This window comes from Amblyraja radiata, chromosome 12, assembly GCF_010909765.2.
Source record: "Amblyraja radiata isolate CabotCenter1 chromosome 12, sAmbRad1.1.pri, whole genome shotgun sequence".
In the NCBI taxonomy this organism is placed as follows: domain Eukaryota; kingdom Metazoa; phylum Chordata; class Chondrichthyes; order Rajiformes; family Rajidae; genus Amblyraja; species Amblyraja radiata.
This window is the reverse complement of record NC_045967.1, coordinates 57,818,010-57,840,841: the sequence shown is the minus strand read 5'-3', so window position 1 is coordinate 57,840,841 and position 22,832 is coordinate 57,818,010. Positions and strand designations below refer to the sequence as shown.

Here is a 22,832-nt window from a genome sequence, read left to right as displayed (position 1 = left end):
CAACTTTTGATATTAGTTATTTATATTTTACAACCCACTAGTCACTGCCATACTTGGTTCTGGAAAATCAAATATCTATCTATTACAGACTTCTAAAACAGTTTTATATATCTTTTCTTAGAGGCTGTCGTCAGATTTTGTAGATTGTATTTATGAAATCTTCTAGCAATAACTGGCATTTTATTTGTTCAATATATAATGCTTCAGAATTCAATCTGAACACAGTGGAGGTGGTCTGCTTTCTTTACCTAGTTATTTCACGGTATTTTTGTGAAAATGAGTTCACCTTTTATCTATGAATTGTTTGTTATGAAAACCAATACCCAGAGGAATGGTTTCCAGTTGAGAGTTGATAATTTTGCCCCATTCACTTCAGCACAAAGATTGCCTTAATTTGTTAAAAATTAGCAGTCTCAGCCACACACTGGCTCTATTACCCTTAGGAATCTAGTTTTGTCATTATCCATGATACTCCATTGATACAAAGAGTATTGCATGTATTATTCAGAAAGATTGGAGTGGACAGCTTCATCAGAAAATAATAGATGTTTCCTGCAGTCCTTAAGAAGGTTGTTAAAGATTTCTGCTGATTGAAAGCGAACTGCATTGTTATACAAAAGCAGAGTTTTACGGTAAATGCCCAGGGAATATTGGATGGCTAAAATGGGAAGTGTTTTCATTTCTCTGCACCACTCATGTTAACTTTGATGAGAATTTTTATAGAAGTATTCAAAAACATTGCAATAAATCAGACATAAAAGACATAATATATTTGTTGTTTTGTTTTCTTCCCCAGGTTTCACTCGAAAATTGTGTTGAGGTTGGACGAATTGCCAATACCTATAACTTGACAGAAGTAGATAAATATGTAAATAATTTCATTCTGAAGAATTTCCCAGCTCTGCTAAGTACTGGTGAATTTATGAAACTCCCTTTTGAGCGGCTTGCATTTGTGCTTTCCAGCAACAGCCTCAAAAATTGTACTGAACTTGAACTGTTCAAGTCTGCCTGCCGTTGGTTGAGATATGAGGACACACGGATGGATTTTGCCTCCAAGATAATGAAGAACGTTAGGTTTCCGCTAATGTCACCGCAGGAACTAATCAATCACGTCCAAACGGTGGATTTCATGCGAACGGACAACATTTGTGTCAACCTATTACTGGAAGCCAGTAACTATCAGATGATGCCCTACATGCAGCCTGTTATGCAGTCTGAGAGAACATGTATCCGTTCAGATAACAGTCACTTAGTAACCTTGGGAGGAGTGCTGAGGCAACAGTTAGTAGTGAGCAAAGAGCTAAGATTGTACGATGAAAAGGCCCATGAGTGGAAATCATTAGCTCCTATGGATGCACCGAGATACCAGCATGGCATTGCAGTGATTGGAAACTTCCTTTACGTTGTCGGTGGGCAGAGCAACTATGATACGAAAGGAAAGACTGCAGTTGACACTGTCTTCAGATATGACCCTCGGTATAACAAGTGGATGCAAGTAGCATCTTTAAATGAAAAGCGTACATTCTTCCACCTAAGTGCTCTGAAAGGACATCTTTATGCAGTCGGTGGTAGAAACGCCGCAGGAGAATTGGGTAGGTATTTTCTTTTCTGGTTATGATTTTTACAACCAATAGATAGGAATCAAATGGTGAAAGGCCTGGATAGCGTGGATGTGGAGAGGATGTTTCCACTAGTGGGAGAATCTAGGACCAGCGGTTATAGCCTCAGAATTAAGGGACGTTCCTTTAGGAAGGAGATGAGGAGGAATTTCTTTAGTCAGAGGGTGGTGAAATTGTGCAATTCATTGGCACAGAAGGCTGTGGAGGCCATTAATGGATATTTTTAAGGCAGATATAGATAGATTCTTGATTAGTACAGGTGTCAGGGTTATGGGGAGAAGGCAGAAGAATGTGGCTGAGAGGGAAATATAGAACCGCCATGATTGAATGGCGGGAGTAGACTTGATGGGCCAAATGCCTAATTCTGCTGCTATCACTTATGAACATGAGTTTCTTTATAAAGTAACTGATATTTCAAAGTTCTTAGCTGTCTTATTTGAGCAAAAGGGAAAAAGCTGTACCATGCCGCTAAATTCTCCACAACACATAAAGACTCTGTTGTTTGACCACTCTTTCGGGTGAACACTAAACCAATTAGATTAGTGCCATTATAACAATCCTTGATCCATAATCCAATTTTAAATGACTAAATCGATCAAAAATCAGGTAGCAATTTATGTTATGGTCATATTTGGATAAATTGTATTTTGCCAAGAGCAAATAGAAACTGCCTGAAATCAATGTCAGCTGATGTTAACCATGGCATTCAGAAAGTGGATAATCAGGGTGGATTCAAACAGCTTTCTTACGACCTTTAAAAGCAGAATAAAGAGTTGGACCGAGAAGTTAACTGCTTAATAAGACTTTCTTGATTTGAAAGGGTGACTGAATTATTTAAAAAAAAATCAGTGCATAATGAGTGTTATAAATTCCTCTTCTTAATTAAATTCATTAAGAATGGAAAATGGTTATTGCTATTTGACTATTTTGAGCACTGCACATGATAAATATATGTGGTATAACTAGTTTAGTCTTTAATGGGTTGGAAAATCTAATCCAATAAACCTAGGAACAGGGAAATATGCTTGTCGTGTTTTTAGTACAATGATTTGTTCATATGTTTTCTTCTCAGACAATAATTTATATATTGCTACAAAGCTCCGTGGATACATTGCCACACGGTTCTTTGCAAATATGAATGGTCAATTTACGAGTCAATGTCCTTTCATAAATCACTTGCATGGATTATTACTATCACTGATAATCCCAGATACCCTATATGTGGTTGAATACGTTTTAGTGCTTTGCCTACCTGATGAGCTTGTTGATTGTGTTGGTGTCCGCGGCCTTCGCCCTGCTATCCCATGGGGGGAATAGATAGCGTAAATGCAAGAGTCTTTTACCAGAGGACACGAGTTTAAGGTGAGAGGGGAAGGATTTAATAGGAATCTGAGTGGTAACATTTTCACACAGGGTGGTGGATGTTTCCATGCTGTATGACTCTATGACTCTAAAAGTTAGTGAACATGCTGTTGATTAATTATTGTAACATCGCAGCATCGTCATCAAACCCTTCCATCACTTTGTTGATAATGGACTGTAGGCTGAAAAGTGATAAATGACAACATTGGTTTGCCTTGTTTTATTTTATGAATTAGATATGTCTGGGCAATCTTCCATTATATAGTGTAGATGCCAAGAGTTCTAACTGTACTGAGCACCTTGGCTACAGCTGTGACTAATTTTGGAACACAAGGATATTTTGAAACACTTGACTGTTGCTATATTTAGTATGCTCAGCAGGTTCTTGCTATCTGATAGAGTGAATCAAACGGGATGAAGAATTCTTCCTGCCATGGAAGCCAAGATGATTCACATACTTGGTACTTTTGGTTGAAGGATTTTTCAAATATTTATTTTTCTGCATTTTTTGTGTGAATTCTGCCATTTCCAGGGATGGGAACATTTTGGAGCTGCCTATCCCTGCCTGTTTTTCTAATTGTCCACCATTCAGGATTGGATTTGGCAAGATCGCAAAGCTTTAATCAGATCTGCTGTTTGACAAAATTGGGCTCTGCTTAATATTCAAGAGGTTATCAGTTGATGCTTCACCACGTTTGGATGAGCTGTGGAAGCAGCGAAATCAATCTGACAGGATTGGGTGATAGATGAGATGGGGAAAGTACCCAAGACAATAAAGAAAGATGAAAATAATGGATCTGGGTCATGGCAACTCTTATAGCATCCATTCATTAGCTGGTGAGAGTGGAGTGCCTTTCTAGATGGATAGAATTAACATGGGCCAATATATCTCTCTCATTCATTCTGTGATCTTTATATTAATCTGTTACAGTATTTCCACATTATCAAATGTCAAGATGCAGCTAACTTTGGCATGGTGACAGTTCAAGTGACTTAAAATAATTCTTACTTTTCAAAGAATGGTTTCAAAGGAAAAGTTTTCTTATTTGCAATTCCTATTCATTGTGAATAATTGCAATAATGAGTCACCCTTTAAAGAAGATCTCATGAGAATTCTTCATATGTCATCATCGCGTTTTGTCCGCATGTTCCCACACTTCATTGTCGTCTTGTATTAGGTCAATAAGATAACTTGGGAATTGATAGTTCTGCATCTGCCTTTTGTTTACGAACAACTTTGCTTGTTCGAACATGCACTTTGTTCAGTTTTGTGATGGTTGTTTATTTTTAGAAATTAATGTAATTTCAGAAAGGTTACCTCCTGTTATCAAAGATCAAAGCAGATATCTGCACAAAAGGCATTTGTCATAAAAGTCATAGAATTGTGCACCATAGAAACAAATAATTCGGCTCAACTAGTCTCTGATGACTAGTGGGAATCCTTCCATCTCCTAGTACTTGGTCCATTGCCTTCAATGCATAAGCAGTTCAAGTACTGATATAAACAATTCTTAACTGCTGTCAACAACCCAGTTTAAACCACTCCAAGGAGAAAGGAGAGTATTTTATGATAGGAAGGGAAGCAACACACCAAGGTACCAATGGCAGCAATGAAGGTGCTGTAGCCACATTTTCAGGAATTAGTGGGGGAAAAAGGTAGCACCTCAAATGGGTCATCTCTGGATTATGCCTCGTGCATTGTGGCAGCGAAAATAGGAAGATAAGGCAGATTGAGGTAGGGGTAATGTTGCTAAAGATAGGTGCCTCTATTCTTGTGACCAATTCTTGAACAGGGAGAATGTCTCAGGTGGAAGCTAAGGCGCAGTTCCTTAAACTTGTAGATGTGGACTGAGCTTGGGTGCTCCACAAAACCATCACCCAATCATTGTTTGGTTTCTCCAATGTAGAGGAGACTGTATTGTTCACTTTTGTAAATTTACCATTTGTCCGAAGCAGGAAAGGAATATTTCCAGTTAGTAATGCTGCACAGTTCTGCCTATATCTTTACTTAAATTGTGTTTGGGTTGTCAGAGTGTTGAATATTTGATGTCTCTTACAGGTCCATTTAGTTTCAAATGAAACCATTTAATCATTGAGCTTGGGGGTATCATGTAATGTCTTTCATTGACAGCTGGAGATGATTTTAGTGGTTGCACAATATAACTCTTGGAATCAGGCCACTGTGTTATTAAACTATGTAAAAGCTACTTAATTCACAGTTTTAATTGATTGTAATGAGGGCTATTAATGAAATAATACTGAAATATTGAGTAATGTTTCTCTAATGTTGCAGCTTCATCGGACTTTGGTTAGGTTGCAGTTTGGGTATTGTATGCCGTTCTGGTTGCCATGTTACAGGAAGGATGAGGAAGCCTTGGAGAGGGTACAGAAGAGATTGTGTAGATTAGAGGATATTAGCTATAAGGAGAGATTGGACAAACCCATTGTTATGGAATGCTGGAGGTTGAGCGAAGACCTGATAGAAGGATATCAAATTATGAGAGGCATAGATAGGGTAGATGGTCGCAACCTTTTTCACAGGGTGAAAATGTCAAAGAGCAGAGGACATAGCTTTAAGTTGGAAAAGTTTAAAGGAGATGTATTGGGCAAGTTTTACACAGAGTTTACACAGAGGGTGGTGAGTGCCTGGAACACACTGCCAGGGGTGGTGGTGGATGAAGTGGTGTTTAATAGGCTTTCAGATAGGCACGTGGCTATGCGGGGAATAGAAGGGTCTGGATCATGTGCAGGCAAGTGTGATTAGTTTAGCTCTGAACCATGTTTGGCACAGACATTGTGGGCCGCAGAGCCTGTTCCTGTGCTGTGCTTCTCTATGTTTTATGTTCTAAGGCAGGTTCCGACCTCTAGTTAGCTTTGTTTTCTGGTGAAACATGAGATGGTAGAATCAGCATAAGGATATATGCAGGATACTCAATTACAGTTACAGACAATTTATTGTCTATTAGCATTTACACAGACCTGGCTCGGAATGTACCAATTGAACCATTTTTAATGTAAAGTTATCAAATTAATTAAATAGCACAAAATGTACTTTGCTGCATGCTTTAAGTGATGCTCCATTTTATATTAAACTTTATTACATTTGAGGTATAAGAATTTAGGAACAAGCGCTCATGAAAGGATTTATCATTCCATTTCCACATAGCAATAGAGTAATAGCTCACAGTGGAATAATTTCAGAGAAAAGACGATATGGTGGAAGAGGTGCTGGTACAAGTATTTATCAAAGCCTGTTTCTTGTTTTATTCATCAGTTTTATAAATTCATGTGGAAAAACAGATTATATTATGTAAAACACAAGTGCTGGAGTAACTCTTGAGACCAGGCAGCATCTGTGGAGGGAATGGATGCTGCCTGACCCATTGAGTTCCTCCAGCACTTTGTGTTTTACACAACATATTCCAGCAGTTCGTTGTGCCTTCATTTTGAATATATTCCCTTCCTTAAAATGAATATTGCAGAAACTCTACATCTCCGTGTTTTAGAGAATTTATCAAAATAGTTCATAAAACAAAATAAGCTCATTGTATGACACTTATGAAAACAAATGTGAAAGCATATAAATTACTTTGAACTTTTTTTATTCCCAATATTTTTGAGTATTCCAAGGGGTTTCAGTGTATAGAGGCAGAAATGGAAAGGGTATTCAATGCCATAAATATCATTGATGTTAAAGCACTTTCCACAGAATCAAATTGAAAGATTGGACAAACAGTGTTGTGAAGATTGTCAGCCAGAGGATTGGGAAATGTTTAGAAACAAGCAAAATATGACTTAATATATTATAACAAGGCAGAAGAGTATGAAAAAAACTAGAAAGTAATTTAATAATTAATGTTTAGAGCTTTTATGGCCATATAAAATTGAAGGGAGTAGACTGGGGAACTGATGCCAGGTGGTAGAAATCCTTTATCATCATTATGGACTGATCTTCATTGTAGAAACAAAATATCCCATCAATAACAGGTTATCAAGGGGCTATCGGAAGGTAGGAACATAAAATTATCCTGTTTGCTAATGAGGGAAATATCGGCAAACTAATGGGACTAAAGATTGAACACTCCTTTGGACACGAGAGGCTGCATCGTTTGGTATGAAGGAAGTGGCTGCACTGATTAGTATTAGAATGCTTGCCAAGGTAACACCAGTATTCAAAAGGAGAGAGACAGAAGGCAGAAAGCATAGGGCGATCATTTCGCCGAACACCTCCGCTCGGTCCACATTAATCAACCTGATTTCCCTGTGGCTCAGCACTTCAACTCCCCATTCCGAATCCGACCTTTCTGGCCTGGGCCTCCTCCATGGCCAGAGTGAGCACCACCGGATATTTGAGGAGCAGCACCTCATATTCCGCTTGGGTGGTCTGCACTCTAGCGGCATAAACATTGACTTCTCCAATTTCCGGTAGCCTTTGCTGTCTCCTCCCCTTCTCAGCTCTCCGTCAGCCCTCTGGTTCCTCCTCTTCCTTTCTCCTTTCATCCCCCCGCGCCCCCCCCCTCCCCACCCTACATCAGTCTGAAGAAGGGTTTTGGCCCAAAACGTTGCCTATTTACTTCGCTCCATGGATGCTGCTGCACCTGCTGAGTTTCTCCAGCACTTTTGTCTAGGCAGAAAGCATAGGTCACTCAGGGAAACATCTGTCAATGAGAAAATACTGGAATCCATTCTTAAAAATGTAATAGCAGGACATTTAGAAAATCTAAAGAATGTCTAGTAGAGAAATGTTGTTTTATAAATTGACAAATTGAGGACGCAACATACAAGAAGTGGTTAAAGGGGAGCCAGTGGATGTGGTGTATTTGTTGTTCCAGAAAGCGGTCAGTAAGATTCCACATAAAGTTACATGCAAAATAAAAGTGCATGGTCTTGGAGATTATATGTAGAGACATAGATAGTGGAGTTGGCTAATTCACAGAAAATAAACTCAGGACAATTAGTCACTTAGTGTACGGTGCGATGGGGATCAGTGTTGGAGACTGCACTGTTTGTGATTCACATGAACGTCTTGGATAAAGGGATTGAGAACACTCTAGACAAATCTGCTGATGATACAAGGACAACTAGACTGGCAACTTGTCAGAAAGACAAAAAAGAGCATGTCCAAGGATATTGATAGGTTAGGACATTGGCAAAACATCGAACAGTGTGGAGATAGAAGAATGAAAAAGTAAATAGTTATTTAAGCGAAGTGAGACCACAAGTGGATGCACACGGACCAGAAATCCTGGTACTGGAAACACAGGGAAGTTAGTATACAGTTAAAGGTGATTATGGAGTCATGGAATATTGGTAAAGTTTTGATGCAGCTTGGGAAGATGTGATCATGCCTCACGTGGAGCAGTGTGTGAAGTTTTGGTCTCCATACTGCTGGAAGACTATATATGCAGAGAAGGTCACTTGCTCAATGAACTGCCTGCCTTGCATTTAAGCCACCCTGTTTGTTATGTCCTAAATTAACTCAAATTTGTCAAACATGATTTCCCCATTATGAAACAAAATTCTCTCTGATCGATTGTCTTTAGATCTATACTCACTGGCTATGTTCCATCCTGACCTCTGGTGCTGTCTACGTGGAGTTTGCCAAAACTCCTTGTGTTCGCATTGGTCTCCCCAGTTACACCAGTTCCCCAAATATTGGTTGGATAATGACTATTGTAAATGTATCCCTAGTGTCATTGTTTGGAGGGGAATAAACGTGAAATTACTGGGCATGTGATAGGTTACAGGGATCTGAGTTGGGAAATGGGATTGATGTGATTGTTCTGAGAAAAGCCGTGGACTCGATGCGCCCATTGGTTCACTCCTGTCATGACTTGCAGCTTTTGTAGTTAATTCTCAACGAACAAAAGAGTATCATAGAAAATGCAGACTTTTTCATGCTTAAAATAAACATTGGGCGACACAGTGGCACAGCTGGCTGACCCACTGCCTCACAGTGCCAGAGACCAGGGTTCAATCCTGACTTCGGGTGCCGTCTGTTTGGTGTTTGCACGTTCCCAAAAACATGCCAGTTGTAGGTTAATTGGTCTCTATAAATTTCCCCTGATGTATAGAGAGTGGATTAGAAAATGGGATAACATTGAACCTGTGTGAACCATCACGACAAAACAGATTGTTGGCATGAGCCGAGAGGCCTGTTTCTACGCTGCATCTCCAAACTAAAACTTAACATCTAAGACATTTTTATACTGCAAAGGTACCAAGACACAGGAAATTGTTATTTTTTAAACTTCTCCAGTACTACCATAATTTTAGGAAATGCTAAAGGGCCTGTCCCACTTGCGTGTCCTTGGCATGCAAATTACACGACCTCGTGGTCCCGTTGAGGTGCAAGGGAATCGTTTGGCCGCGCGGGGCCGGTCACACTGAGAAGCGCGGAGGGTTATGTAGTTGTGCGCGACATCGCGCGGGGCTCCGACATCTTTGTAGTGAACGGAATCTTCGCGCGCCAACGGCCTGTCGCGTTACTGACGGCCAAAGTGGGACTGGCCCAAGACCCAGGCGTGACGCAACGTCTCACCTGCAACAGCAGCAGTAGCAGGCAAACGATCGCTGAGCTCGGCCTGGGACTCACGGCTGTTGCGGTCCGGATCCTCCCCCACTTCTACTCCCAGACCGGGGCCAAGAAAATTGAAAATGGACACAAAATGCTGGAGTAACTCAGCGGGACCGGCAGCATTTCTGGAGAGAAGCAATGGGTGGCGTTTCGGGTCGAGCCCCTTCTTTCAGACTGAAGAAGAGTCTCGACACAAAATGTCATCCATTCCTTCTCTCCAGAGATACTGCCGGTCCCGCTGAGTTACTCCAGCATTTTGTGTCCGTCTTCAAATGACGTCACAAGCTCCAGACGGCTGTGCGGTCGAATGAAGTCGCGTGCGACCTTCGTGGAACCGTCGCGGCTCAACGCGACCACGAGGTCGCGTAATTTGCGTGCCAAGGACACGTAAGTGGGACAGGCTCTTAACTGTGTGAATATTTGGTCCCCTGTGTGTAATTTCAAGCCCTATGGTATAAAAAAAACATAGCTGCAAACAAAATGAAGTAACCTCAATCAACTGTAATATGTGTAAATGGAGCTGTAACGTGCCTTCATAGCATGGGGACTTATCCACTGCATCGGGTATATAATGTTGATCAACATTGAATAAAATGTAGTTATTTATGAAGAGTAATGGGTACATCTATCACCAGTATTGATGCTAATGGGTAGGCATTTCTAGATAATCATTAATTATTGGAAACCAGAATACTTTCATGATCAATACTGATAATGGCAATTTTCATTTTTCAGAATAAACTGTGCACTCTGCATTTTGTGATCATTTCTCATTTCTTTATAACAGCCACTGTGGAATGCTACAATCCAAGAACCAATGAATGGAACTATGTTGCCAAAATGAATGAACCTCACTATGGACATGCTGGGACTGTGTATGGCAACTACATGTACATTTCAGGTAGGTATCTGCTCCAATTACTGTTTCAACTTCTCTGGAAGATTTTGAAGTTAATTGTAATCACGAATCTTCAATGTTTCTTGACTCCATATATCAATGTCGACCAATCCAACTTAACTCTGCAGTGTCACAAATTTACATAGTTGAACTATGTACCTGTACTTTTCGGAAGCTCTCATCAATGGGCCTCGTGTTCCTTCAGTTTGTATAAATCTCACCACTAGCTCAGTAAACGCAACACGATCCCAGGCTAGGGAAAAAAAAACAATTGTCACTACTCTGGCATATTGGAATAAATCATGTCCTTCATGTGACTACCTTGGAATTGGTAAGAGAATTTAAGACATGCTCCATCAGACCAAGACTCGGGCGATACATAAGAGATTGATTAGATCTTCAGCAAGCAGTACACTGCTGTTGAAACAATAAAGAAGTTTGTTCTTCTGCTTCCTGCTGTCAGAGTACAGTAACTTTGCACATCTTCTTGTGGTGCAACGTTCAGGCCAATGCTTGTGCTGAGCTCACATGTGTGTTGCATGTTCGTAATCTTCCTGCTTTGTATCTTTCTACGTAGGAAGACACTGAATGCTGGAGTAGCTCAACGGGTCAGCCAGCATATCATCAGAATATGGATAGGCAACGATGCTAGTTTATAAAAGAAGTAGCGGAGTGGGTCAGGCAGCATCTCTGGGATACATAGATAGGCGATGTTTCGGATCAGGACCCAGAATCAGTCTGAAGAAGGATCCTGACCCTGAAACAGCCTATCCATATTCTCCAGAGATTCAGACTGACCCAATGAGCAACTCCAGCACTCTGTCTTCTCTGGTGAACCAGCATCAGTTGTTCCTTGTTTCTCTGTCCTATTACATTCCTGTTTCAGCTTTCATTTCAGACATAGTTGTCAGTCAGATCTGCAATTTATGGGTAATCAGTCAGGGTGACTTGTATATGTCTCTCATCACCCACATCGTTGCAGAGTCCTATAACTGGGTACGGTTATCTCGGACATTATTCAACAGATTAAAGAAATGGAAGTCAGAATTTCTAAATCTGTGAATGAAATAATTTTGAAATGTAATCATTATTACGATGCTAGAAATATGGCAGCAAATTTGCATATAATAAAGCCTCAAAAGCAACAGATAAATAACAAAAATCTGACACCATGGATTGTTTAATTTTTGGTGATGTATTAGACCTGCATTTGTTCATTGGTTTGGATTGACCCACAACATTGTCTGTTTCTCTCTGTGCAGATACTGTCTTGAGCATTTACAGCATTTTTTACTTTTGGTTTGTTCAACAGGAAGCAGGCTAATGAATCTGTATTATCCTGTGCAATATTTATCTCCTGCATCACTTGGACAGTTTGCTCTGATATTTGTGAAAATTTGCAAATTGGCTGCCATATCTCATGCATGCCAACAATCTGTTCTTCTAAAGTACTTTATTGAAATCTGAGTGATTTGCCATTTGCCAAAAGATGCCATTTAAGTGCCGAGCACTTTGAAATGCTAAAGTAGAGAATTTTTATCAACCCAGTCCTTGTATATCTATTTGGAAAGAAAGTGAAGTGTGAGTACAGTCTCAAAAGATTGAACACGATTTAAATAATGTTTGAGACTTATTAGAACGCCATATCATAAACAGGGAATGAAGGGATATGGATTATGTACAGGCAGATTAGAGTTGGTTTTGGCATCATTTTCGGCACAGTCATTATGGGCCTGTCCCTGTACTGTTCTATGTTAGATGATTAAATGCTGGAGGTCAGAGAGATCTGGATGTTCTCATGAAAGAATATCCAAGAAAAGGCCAATTAACCTACAAACCTGCATGTCTTTGGAATGTTGGAGGAAAGCAGTGGAAACTACCGTGGGCACAGGTAGAATGTGCAAACTCCATGCAGACAGCACCCGAGGGCAGGATCGGACTCTGGGCGCTGCACCCCTGTGTCGCCATTGCTGAGAGGAGAAAAAGCAAATCAAGGGGACAGTTGACAGTCAAACCGAGCCCAGCATCTCAAGACCAAATAGGCTTTTCATTTGTGGAACATTGTGGTTCAAATTGTCTGCCGTGCTTCCTACATGTTGACGGGTACGGATTTCACAATGACTTTGTCAGGTGAAGAACATTTTGGAAGAATCTAAAAGACAGTAAATCAATATCAGTCTTTCTTTTGTTTGCACTTTGATCTCCTACTTTGATCATGTTTGTTACCTTTTATTTGGACTGATCTTTGAACAGATAAATTGATCAGATAATATTCTGGCTTTCCTTTATGAACCATCAGTAAATCTCCACCTCTCTTTCATCTGAAGGTTTTGGTTAGATTTAATTCACAATGAGAATTGTGTAAACTCTTCCAAAATAGCATATTTTACAAATACACATCATTTTACATTGCCCTGTTGCTTCTGAAAATATCATCATAAATATCCCTACCCCTGTCCTTCACACATTTAATGCATTTCTCATATTGCTACTATATACCACTGCAATCATTAATACTGCCAATCCCATTGCTCTAATTTCAAACAAATTAATCCTTGCCCGAAAGGAAGAGAAAAAAAAATGCACACATTTACATTCAAGTATCCTGCAGAGTCAGGATGTTTAAGAAGGAACTGCAGATGCTGGAAAATCGAAGTTAGAAAAAAATGCGTAGTTAGTAATATAAACGCCCCCCAAATATCCAGAGTCCTGAGGTATGGATGCACCGTAATAAATAAGGGTATAAAAATCAGAGAAAATGCAAGATGATAAACAAAAGAAAATGGGAGGAATCACATTGTGTAGCTGGAATATAAGGGGTATTAATGAACCAATTAAAAGGGGCAAAATACTAGCTCAGTTGAAATCATACAACACGGACATTACTTTTCTACAAGAAACGCACCTTAAACATCAAGATCAGATGAGATTGAGGGCGAATTGGATAGGCCAAACATTTCACTCCTCATATACTTCGAAATCCAGAGGCACCGCAATCATTATTCGCAAAGGAATACCATTCAAATCAAAGAACATTATATCAGATAAGGAAGGGAGATACCTTATAGTTACAGGAGAGATCCATGCTACGCCAATCACCTTGGTAAACATATATGCGCCCAATTTTGATAATCCTCAATTTTTAATAAAATCCTGAATATAATCGCAGAATTTAACTACCAAAATGTTATAATTGGAGGAGACTTCAACTGTGTTTTAGATCCGTACTTAGATAAATCGATGCAAAAACAAAGAGGTAATATGAAATCTAAAACTAGTGAACTCTTAAATACATATATAAAAAATACAAATTTAGCAGACGTCTGGAGGATCGCGAATCCGACTGGAAAGGAATACTCGTTTTATTCAATAGTACACAAAACATACTCACGTATAGACTACTTCTTAGTGGATACAAAACTAATCCCTTATACTATGAACCCTAAATATCACACCAATACGATTTCAGATCACTCCCTGCTAACTTTCGTTCTAAAATTAGAAGGAATGTCTACGAACAAATCGTTCTGGAGGTTTAACTCGCAAATTTTGAAAGACCCACAAGGGAGTATATATCTAAAAAAACAGATGGACCTATTTTTTGAGACAAACGATACACCAGATATATCGCCCACTTTATTATGGGAATCCTTCAAAGCATTTATTAGAGGAGTCATTATCTCGTATCAAGCTTTTCAAAACAAAAAGAATAAGAATGAACAAAGACAATTAGAAGAACAAATGAGAAAACTAGATATAGATAATGCTAAAGATCCAACTATGGATAAACATAATAAAATTTTAATACTGAAATTTAAGCTAAATAAATTATTATCAGAGAAAGTTATAAGATTATTCCAAATCACAAAACAAGAACATTTCGAATTTGGGGATAAACCCCATAAACTTTTGGCACGCCAACTGAAAAAATGGGAAAAAGATCATGCAATTTTAAAGATTAAATCAGATAGAGGGGAATTACTAACACTACCTAATGATATCAATAAAAGATTTGCTCAATTTTACAAGAATTTATACACATCAAAAACGCTAATAGACAATAATAAAGTTTCAGAATTTTTGGACAACTGTAAAACTAGAACTGAAGGAACAAGAGGAACTGGGAGCACAAATTACATCTAAGGAAATAGAAGACACAATAAACTCACTTAAGAATGGAAAAACACCAGGACCAGACGGATTCAGTAATGAATTTTATAAATGTTTTTACGACATAGTTACACCACGTCTACAGAAAATGTATACATACGCTTTTAAAGAACAAATCTTACCTGAAACACTAGCAGAATCAACGATCACATTAATACTTAAAAAAGATAAAGATATAGAAGAACCAGGCTCATATAGAGCTATTGCTTTGTTAAATACGGACCAAAAAATATTACCGAAAACACTAGCTAGAAGACTAAGTCAATATGTTAGTAAATTAATAAATGAGGATCAAACGGGATTTATACCTAAGAGACATTCATTTAATAACCTGAGACGTCTGCTTAACATAATGCACTCTCACAAACCTCAAGAACAAGAGTTAGCTATCATTTCATTGGACGCAGAAAAAGCGTTTGATCAAGTAGGATGGGATTATATGATTAAAGTATTGCAAAAATTTCAAATGGGAGAGAACTTCATTGCATGGATAAAATTATTATATAACAAACCCACGGCTAGAATATTAACTAATAATATACTATCTACGAAATTTAAATTAACAAGGGACAATAAACAAGGATGTTCATTATCACCGCTGTTATTCGCTCTGGTAATTGAACCTTTAGCTGAAAAAATTAGAACACACCCGGATATTTACGGTTATAATACAAAATATTCAAATAATAAAATATCCTTATATGCAGACGATGTATTACTGTATATCACAAAACCCCAAATCAGTATACCAAACATATTAAATCTTTTTTTTATTTATTTTTTTATTTTTTATTTTTTTTATTAGAAGTACGGTAAATAACAATAATACACAACACATATATCTTAATACATTTTTTGTACCGCTTCATTTTTTTGAGCTTTAAGAAAAAGAAGTAAGGAAAGTAAAGAAAGTGCGCAAGAGTCGTGAAGTGCAAGAGAGTGTTGGGAAAAGAAAGCCCCTTAGAAAAGAAGTTAGAGAAGGAAGTAAAGTAAGAAAGTAGACCCTAGAAAAGAAAGAAAAAGAAAGTAGGGACAATCGCTCTATTATAACATTAAACTCCGCAGAAAGGGGACTACCAACCAAGTCTGTTTTTGTTGTTTTACCTCCCATTGCCAGGTCCTGATACCATATATTTATTTATTTATTTTTAAAATTACTATTGCACCTCATGCTTGTAATAGGTCCATAAACGTAGACCACGTCTTTTGGAATTGGTCTGCTTTACCTGTTAAGAGGAATCTCATCTCTTCCAGATGTAATGTTTCAAACATATTTGATGTCCACATTTTTATTGTTGGTGTGGGCGCATTTTTCCAAAATTTAAGTATGAGCTTTTTTCCCATTATTAGCCCGTAATTGAATAAATTCTTCTGATACACGTTTAATTCAGGGATACCTTCCGATATTCCAAAAATTATCCATTCTGGTTTTGGTACCAGTTTTATTTTAATTAATTTTGAATTAATCGGAAGGCATATTATGATAGTCTTTTGTGTATTGGGATGGGTGGTCTAGCGCTCCCTAATTTTATGTACTATAATTGGGCAGTAAATATTAAAAATATGATTCACCTGCTGGACAACTCTGCCCAGCAGGTGGACTGGATTGTAATGGAGAGAGAGGACTGCTCTCCGTGTAATACAGGAGCGACTCTCCTCTCACCAATGAATCTGAATAACAAAAATTATAATAAAAATCCAATGATACATAGTACAATTAGAACTTGGAAACAAATAAAACAGAATCTAAAATTAAGACATCTATCTCTTTTAATGCCAATAGTCAATAACCCGTCGTTTAAACCTTCAATTATAGATAAATAATTTACACAATGGGAAAGAATGGGAATTAAAACGCTCGGAGACTTGTATGAATTAGGAAAATTATTATCATTTCAACAATTACAACTGAAATATAATTTGAAAAATAATCAATATTTTAAATATCTTCAAATCCGTGACTCTGAAAAAATACACAAAAGACTATCATAACATGTCCCCAGACTTATTGGATGAAGCCATGAAGACAAATGCTGAATCAGCAAATCTAATATCATACTTATACAACATTATTTTAAATATAGAAATACCTACAACTGATGGTATTAGAAGAGACTGGGAACAAGAACTAGCTATAAAAATTTCAAGAGAGCTGGGATAAACACTTACTATATGTGCATAAATGCTCGATCAACGTACGACATACTCTAATCCAATATAAAACATTACATAGACTATATTATTCAAAAACTAAAATAAATAAACTTTACCCCAATGTCTCACCCATTTGTGATAAATGTCAGTCACAAGAAGCTAACATAGCGCACTCTTTTGTTTTTTGTATAAAAATCCAAAAATTTTGGAACTAAATATTTGAAATCTTCACAAAATTATTTAAAATAAAACTTGTACCAAAAGCAGAATGGAACATTTTTTGAATATCGGAAGGTTAACCCCGAATTAAACGTGTTTCAAAAGAACTTACTTAATTACGGGCTAATAATGGGGGAAAAAGCTTATACTCAAATTTTGGAAAAATGCTCCAATACCAACAATAAAAATGTGGATTTCAAACATGTTCGAAACACTACACTTGGAAGAGATGAGACTCCTCCTAGCAGGCAAAGCAGACCACTTCCAAAAGACGTGGTCTGCAATTATGGAACTATTACAAGCATAAGGTGCAATAGTAATTTAAAATATAAATGGTACCAGTAAAAAAAACACGGTTGGTATATCCTTTTTTGCGAGTTTTGTGTTACAATAGAGCGATTGTTTTTCCTTTTTTTCCTTTTCTTTCTAGGGTCTTATTTCCTTTCTTTACTTCCTTCTCTAACTTCCTCCCTAAGGGGCTTTCTTTTCCCAACACTTTCCTGCACCTTCACGATTCTTGCTCACTTTCCTTACTTCTTTTATTTCTATCTTTTTTAAAGCTCGAAAAACGAAGTGGTACAACAAATGTAATAAGATATATCGGATGTGTATTGTAAAAAAAAAAATAAAAAAATAAAAAATAAAAAATAAAAATGCTGGAGAAACTCAGCGGGTGAGGCAGCATATATGGAGCAAAGGAAATAGGCAACGTTTCGGGTCCTGACCCGAAACGTCGCCTATTTCCTTCGCTCTATAGATGCTGCCTCACCCGCCGAGTTTCGCCAGCATTTTTGTCTACCTGCAGAGTCAGGATATTTGTTTTCAAAAAATAAAGATGGCAAGGAATTATTCTTGCTTGTTTAACTGTAGATAAAGTTTTGATAGAATTGAGATGATTAAAGTATTTGATATAGAAGTTGGAAAGGCCAGTCCTTGCTTGGGGGGGGGGGACCCAGAATAAAGAGGCCACAAAACAACTGAAGTCTGCAACTTTCTCCACCATGTAAGTGTTTGGGGTAGATTAATTCAACAGTTTGAAACAATGCCAGAATGACTTCTGGTAAGCAGAGATGTTAAGAAAATGGAATCAAGGCAGGCAGACAATTAAAATACAGATAAACAGTGATCTAAATACAAAGTGCTGGAGTAACTCAGTGGGTCTATTAATCTAGTTGAACAGGTTTTAAATAACAACATTTGAATGGGCTGCATTCTTATATTGATGCTGATGCTGTCCTCTATTAATAGGAAGAGGTATCAACACATTTACCTTTTGTATTGCAAGCCAGGAGAACATATAACCTTTTCTACTTCTGTAACATTGTCCATTTCCACCACATCCTCTGCTTACCGGCTGCTGAAGTCCCCACAGTGCCTCATCACGACTTTGCCTTTCCATCCCGCTCATAATTGGTCATGGAGTCGGTAGATGTTCTTGGTGGTGAAGTGTTTTGAACGATTGGTTATGGCCCATATCAACTCTTACCCCAACAACAACCTGGATCCACTTCAATTTTGCACTTTGTTTTCACCTATAGAAGTTCAAGAGAGTATTTGTTGACATATAGGAAAATGGACAAGGGAGAGCCAGTGGATGTGGTGTACCTGGACTTTCTGAAAGCATTTGATAAGGTCCCACATAGGAGATTAGTGGGCAAAATTAGGGCACATGGTATTGGGGGTAGAGTGCTGACATGGATAGAGAAGTGGTTGGCAGACAGGAAACAAAGAGTAGGGATTAACGGGTCCCTTTCAGAATGGCAGGCAGTGACTAGTGGGGTACCGCAAGGCTCGGTGCTGGGACCGCAGCTATTTACAATAGACAATAGGTGCAGGAGTAGGCCATTTGGCCCTTCGAGTCAGCACCGCCAATATACATCAATGATTTAGATGAAGGGATTCAAAGTAACATTAGCAAATTTGCAGATAACACAAAGCGGGTGGCAGTGTGAACTGTGAGGAGGATGCAATGAGAATGCAGGGTGACTTGGACAGGTTGGGGGAGTGGGCAGATGCTTGGCAGATGAAGTTCAATGTGGATCAACGTGAGGTTATCCACTTTGGTAGCAAAAACAGGAAGGCAGATTACTATCTAAATGGCGTCAAGTTGGGAAAAGGGGAAGTACAATGGGATCTGGGAGTCCTTGTACATCAGGCTATGAAAGTAAGCATGCAGGTACAGCAGGCAGTGAAGAAAGCAAATGGCATGTTGACCTTTATAACAAGAGGAATTGAATATAGGAGCAAAGAGGTCCTTCTGCAGTTGTTCAGAGCCCTAGTTAGACCACACCTGGAGTATTGTGTGCAGTTTTGGTCCCCTAATTTGAGGAAGGACATTCTTGCTATTGAGGGAGTGCAGCGTAGGTTTACAAGGTTAATTCCCGGGATGGCGGGACTGTCATATGCTGAGAGAATGGAGCAGCTGGGCTTGTACACTCTGGAGTTTAGAAGGATGAGAGGGAATCTCATTGAAACATATAAGATTGGTAAGGGTTTGGACACGCTAGATGCAGGAAACATGTTCCCGATGTTGGGGGAGTCCAGAACCAGGGGCCACAGTTTAAGAATAAGGAGTAAGCCATTTAGAACGGAAACGATGAAACACTTTTTCTCACAGAGAGTGATGAGTCTGTGGAATTCTCTGCCTCAGAGGGCGGTGGAGGGAGGTACTCTGGATGCTTTAAAGAGAGAGCTAGATAGGGCTCTTAAAGATAGCGGAGTCAGGGGATATAGGGAGAAGGCAGGAACGGGGTACTGATTGGGGATGATCAGCCATGATCACATTGAATGGCGGTGCTGGCTGGAAGGGCCGAATGGCCTACTCCTGCACCTATTGCCTATTGTCTATTGAATCTCCGCAATTTCCTCAAGAATTGTAGTCATTGCTTGTTCATTTTTTTGGTCGGGGAGCAGAGGTGGAAATAAAACTCACAGAAGAAACTTTTGCTAATAGTTTTACTTTGTTCTTGCTCTGCAGGAGGGATTACTCATGACACTTTTCAAAAAGAACTCATGTGCTTCGACCCTGACACAGACAAGTGGACACAGAAAGCTCCCATGACCACTGTCCGAGGGCTGCACTGCATGTGCACGGTTGGAGATCGACTTTACGTCATTGGAGGCAATCACTTCAGGGGAACCAGCGATTATGACGATGTTCTGAGCTGCGAGTTCTACACGCCGGCCTTGGACCACTGGACTCCGATCGCTGCCATGTTGCGTGGGCAGAGCGATGTGGGCGTGGCAGTCTTTGAGAACAAGATCTACGTGGTGGGGGGCTATTCCTGGAACAACCGCTGCATGGTGGAGATAGTTCAGAAGTATGACCCTGAGAAGGATGAATGGCATAAGGTCTTTGATCTTCCTGAGTCGCTGGGAGGGATCAGAGCATGCACTCTTACAGTCTTTCCACCGGATGAGAATACTGGGTCACCTTCCCGAGAATCGCCTCTATCTGCACCTTAGACAAGGATGCAGCCGCTCTCACTTCAGCTCTTACAAAGAACTCATTTGCACAGCATCATAATTAATATCAAAGATTATCTGCCTATTTTGCTCAGTAGTGACTATTGTAGGCAGTGACTCGAGTATAATTGCAGAAATAGTGGATCGACTTATTTGTGCAGTACTGTTGGCATCAGTTGTCTGTCTGCCTGTTACAAGAGAGACATAACAAAATATATATGTCCAGGATTGAACTCTGTCTGAAAAAGTTCAACAATTTAACTGTTATACAGTGTGATTTTTTTTCCCCCTACATATTTGCAATGCAGAGGATTTCCCTCTGATTCGTTTAAAACAGTTCAATAACTAACCTATAAATGCTTATTCATTACCATGGTCGTCAAGATTTGAGAACTAATTTAATACAGTGCATATAGATGTGGGAAGGTAGCCTATCAAACGGCATTAAAATGTTGACCCCGACTAATCACTTGTTCCACCTATTTGAAGTTACAAAACGAAACTGGTCTTTTTGTTATCTTAAGTTAAACACAGCTCTGACGGGTTGGATTCCAGTGTGCAGTATTTGTGCTACCATCATTTCACTTCTGCTGAATTTGAAGAGCTGGCCAGCCTGATTTTGACCCCTTGTTGGCTGCTCCTTTGTTTGCTGTACAGGCCATTAGTGCAGCGCATCTCTCCTCTGTACATCTTGGATGGTGAAGTTATTTAATGCACTCTTTGGCGTCAGGAGGAGGGAGAGCTGCTGCAGCTCAGCGAACATGAACCATGGCGCTCAACACTTTTTGTTCAATAAAAGTTTAACTGAAATCACCAGGCCATCATACTTTCTAAACTGCATCTCTTCCAAAAACTTGTTCATGTTTGCCTTTTTATTCTTTGTTGTCTTTAACTTCATAAATGATCTGTCAGCATAAGAGAGTGAGGGAAATAGCACACTGCAGCCATACGTGAAGAGGGAAAGGATTGCGTTAATGTTTTGGATATAGATGCATCATACAAGTTTTTGTGCAGTTTTGAACATGTTATATTTGCTGCTGTGAGTATATTACATGAACAAAACTATGTTCTTAACTCTTCGGAGTAAGTTAATATTCGTGCTTACATTATTAATGATTATATTAATCTTTTTTTGACTCTTCCTACATTTATTTTGGCTGGCTGCAATAAAACAGATGAGACCTGAACCAAATCTAAAGAAACCTCTACCTCACGGATCAGCCACATCAGCACAGCTGCAGAGAATTGATTGTTGATCGGTTATCTCAAGCAGAGAAATGAAGTGAGGCCTTTTATACCTGCTAATGATTCGATTTAAGCAGCAGTGTTCTAATGCCCCTGTCCCACTTAGGAAACCTGAACGGAAACCTCTGGAGACTTTGCGCCCCACCCAAGGTTACCGTGCAGTTCCCGGAGGTTGCAGGTGGTTGCCGGAGGTTGCAGGTAGTGGAAGCAGGTAGGGAGACTGACAAAAACCTCCAGGAACTGCACGGAAACCTTGGGTGCGGCGCAAAGTCTCCAGAGGTTTCCGTTCAGGTTTCCAAAGTGGGACAGGGGCTAGTTGTGTTTGTCAAACCACTCTGTAAGGATAAGCCCAAGAAATTGATAGTTCACCAGATTCTTGTTAAACTGTCCTTGATATTTTGAGGGGTTTATTTTGTTTTTGACTCACAAATGCAGTTTAGAAACTGCATCAATTTCTCATTGTGGTGGTGTATCGGTCTGTACAGTAGATTTAGACATGTCATTATTTAGTGGCATCCCTTAAAGAGTAATCAATAATTGAAGGAGATCTCCAGGGGCATATGTATTAGTGTTTAAAATTGGGCCGACATACAGGGGATCCAGACTTGTGTCTATTTTGATGTGGTTCCTGGAGGTGTTCTGTTATTTGTCAGTATCCAAAGTCCGTATTTGTGGAAGATCCCCGGCTGTATTTACACATGTTAACGGCCTGTCCCACTATGGCGACCTAATTTGCGAGTTTAGAAGAGTTTGCGCTTGCCACAAACTCGCAGCATGGTCGACACGTGGTCCTAGGAGGTCACTGTAACTCTCCTTCATGCTCGAGGGAAGTTCCCACATACTCGCCACCTCAGTTTGGTCGACGAAAAATTTTCAGTGAGTAAAAATTGGTAGGCATGGTAGCCATAAGCAATCTCCTTTGCTGACCGGGCATTTTAATTGGCTCATTGGGGGAAAAAAACATAAGCACGAGTTTTCAGAACCAAGGAAAACCGACTGGTAATGTTAAATGCCCGCTAAACTTTATTAAAAGTTGTCTGGCTTCTTTATAAGTGTCTCCACTCCTTCTCCCCCCCCCCCCTTCTCCCCCCCTTCTCTCCCATTCTCTCCCCTTCTCTCCCTT

General features: G+C 39.3%; 1 protein-coding gene across 6 annotated transcripts in view; it reads left to right on the top strand.

The window, feature by feature from the left end:
• LOC116979253 (kelch-like protein 13) overlaps positions 1–21,277 on the top strand; it is a 184,640-nt gene extending 163,363 nt beyond the window's left edge. For all 6 annotated transcript variants that reach the window (XM_033030855.1, XM_033030858.1, XM_033030854.1 and 3 more), the window contains 3 exons: positions 797–1,592; positions 10,346–10,459; positions 19,977–21,277. In XM_033030855.1, coding sequence (XP_032886746.1) covers positions 797–1,592; positions 10,346–10,459; positions 19,977–20,464 — 1,398 coding nt within the window. In that variant the 3' untranslated portion in view covers positions 20,465–21,277. The remainder of the gene's footprint in view (positions 1–796; positions 1,593–10,345; positions 10,460–19,976) is intronic.
• The last annotated feature ends 1,555 nt before the right edge of the window (positions 21,278–22,832 follow it).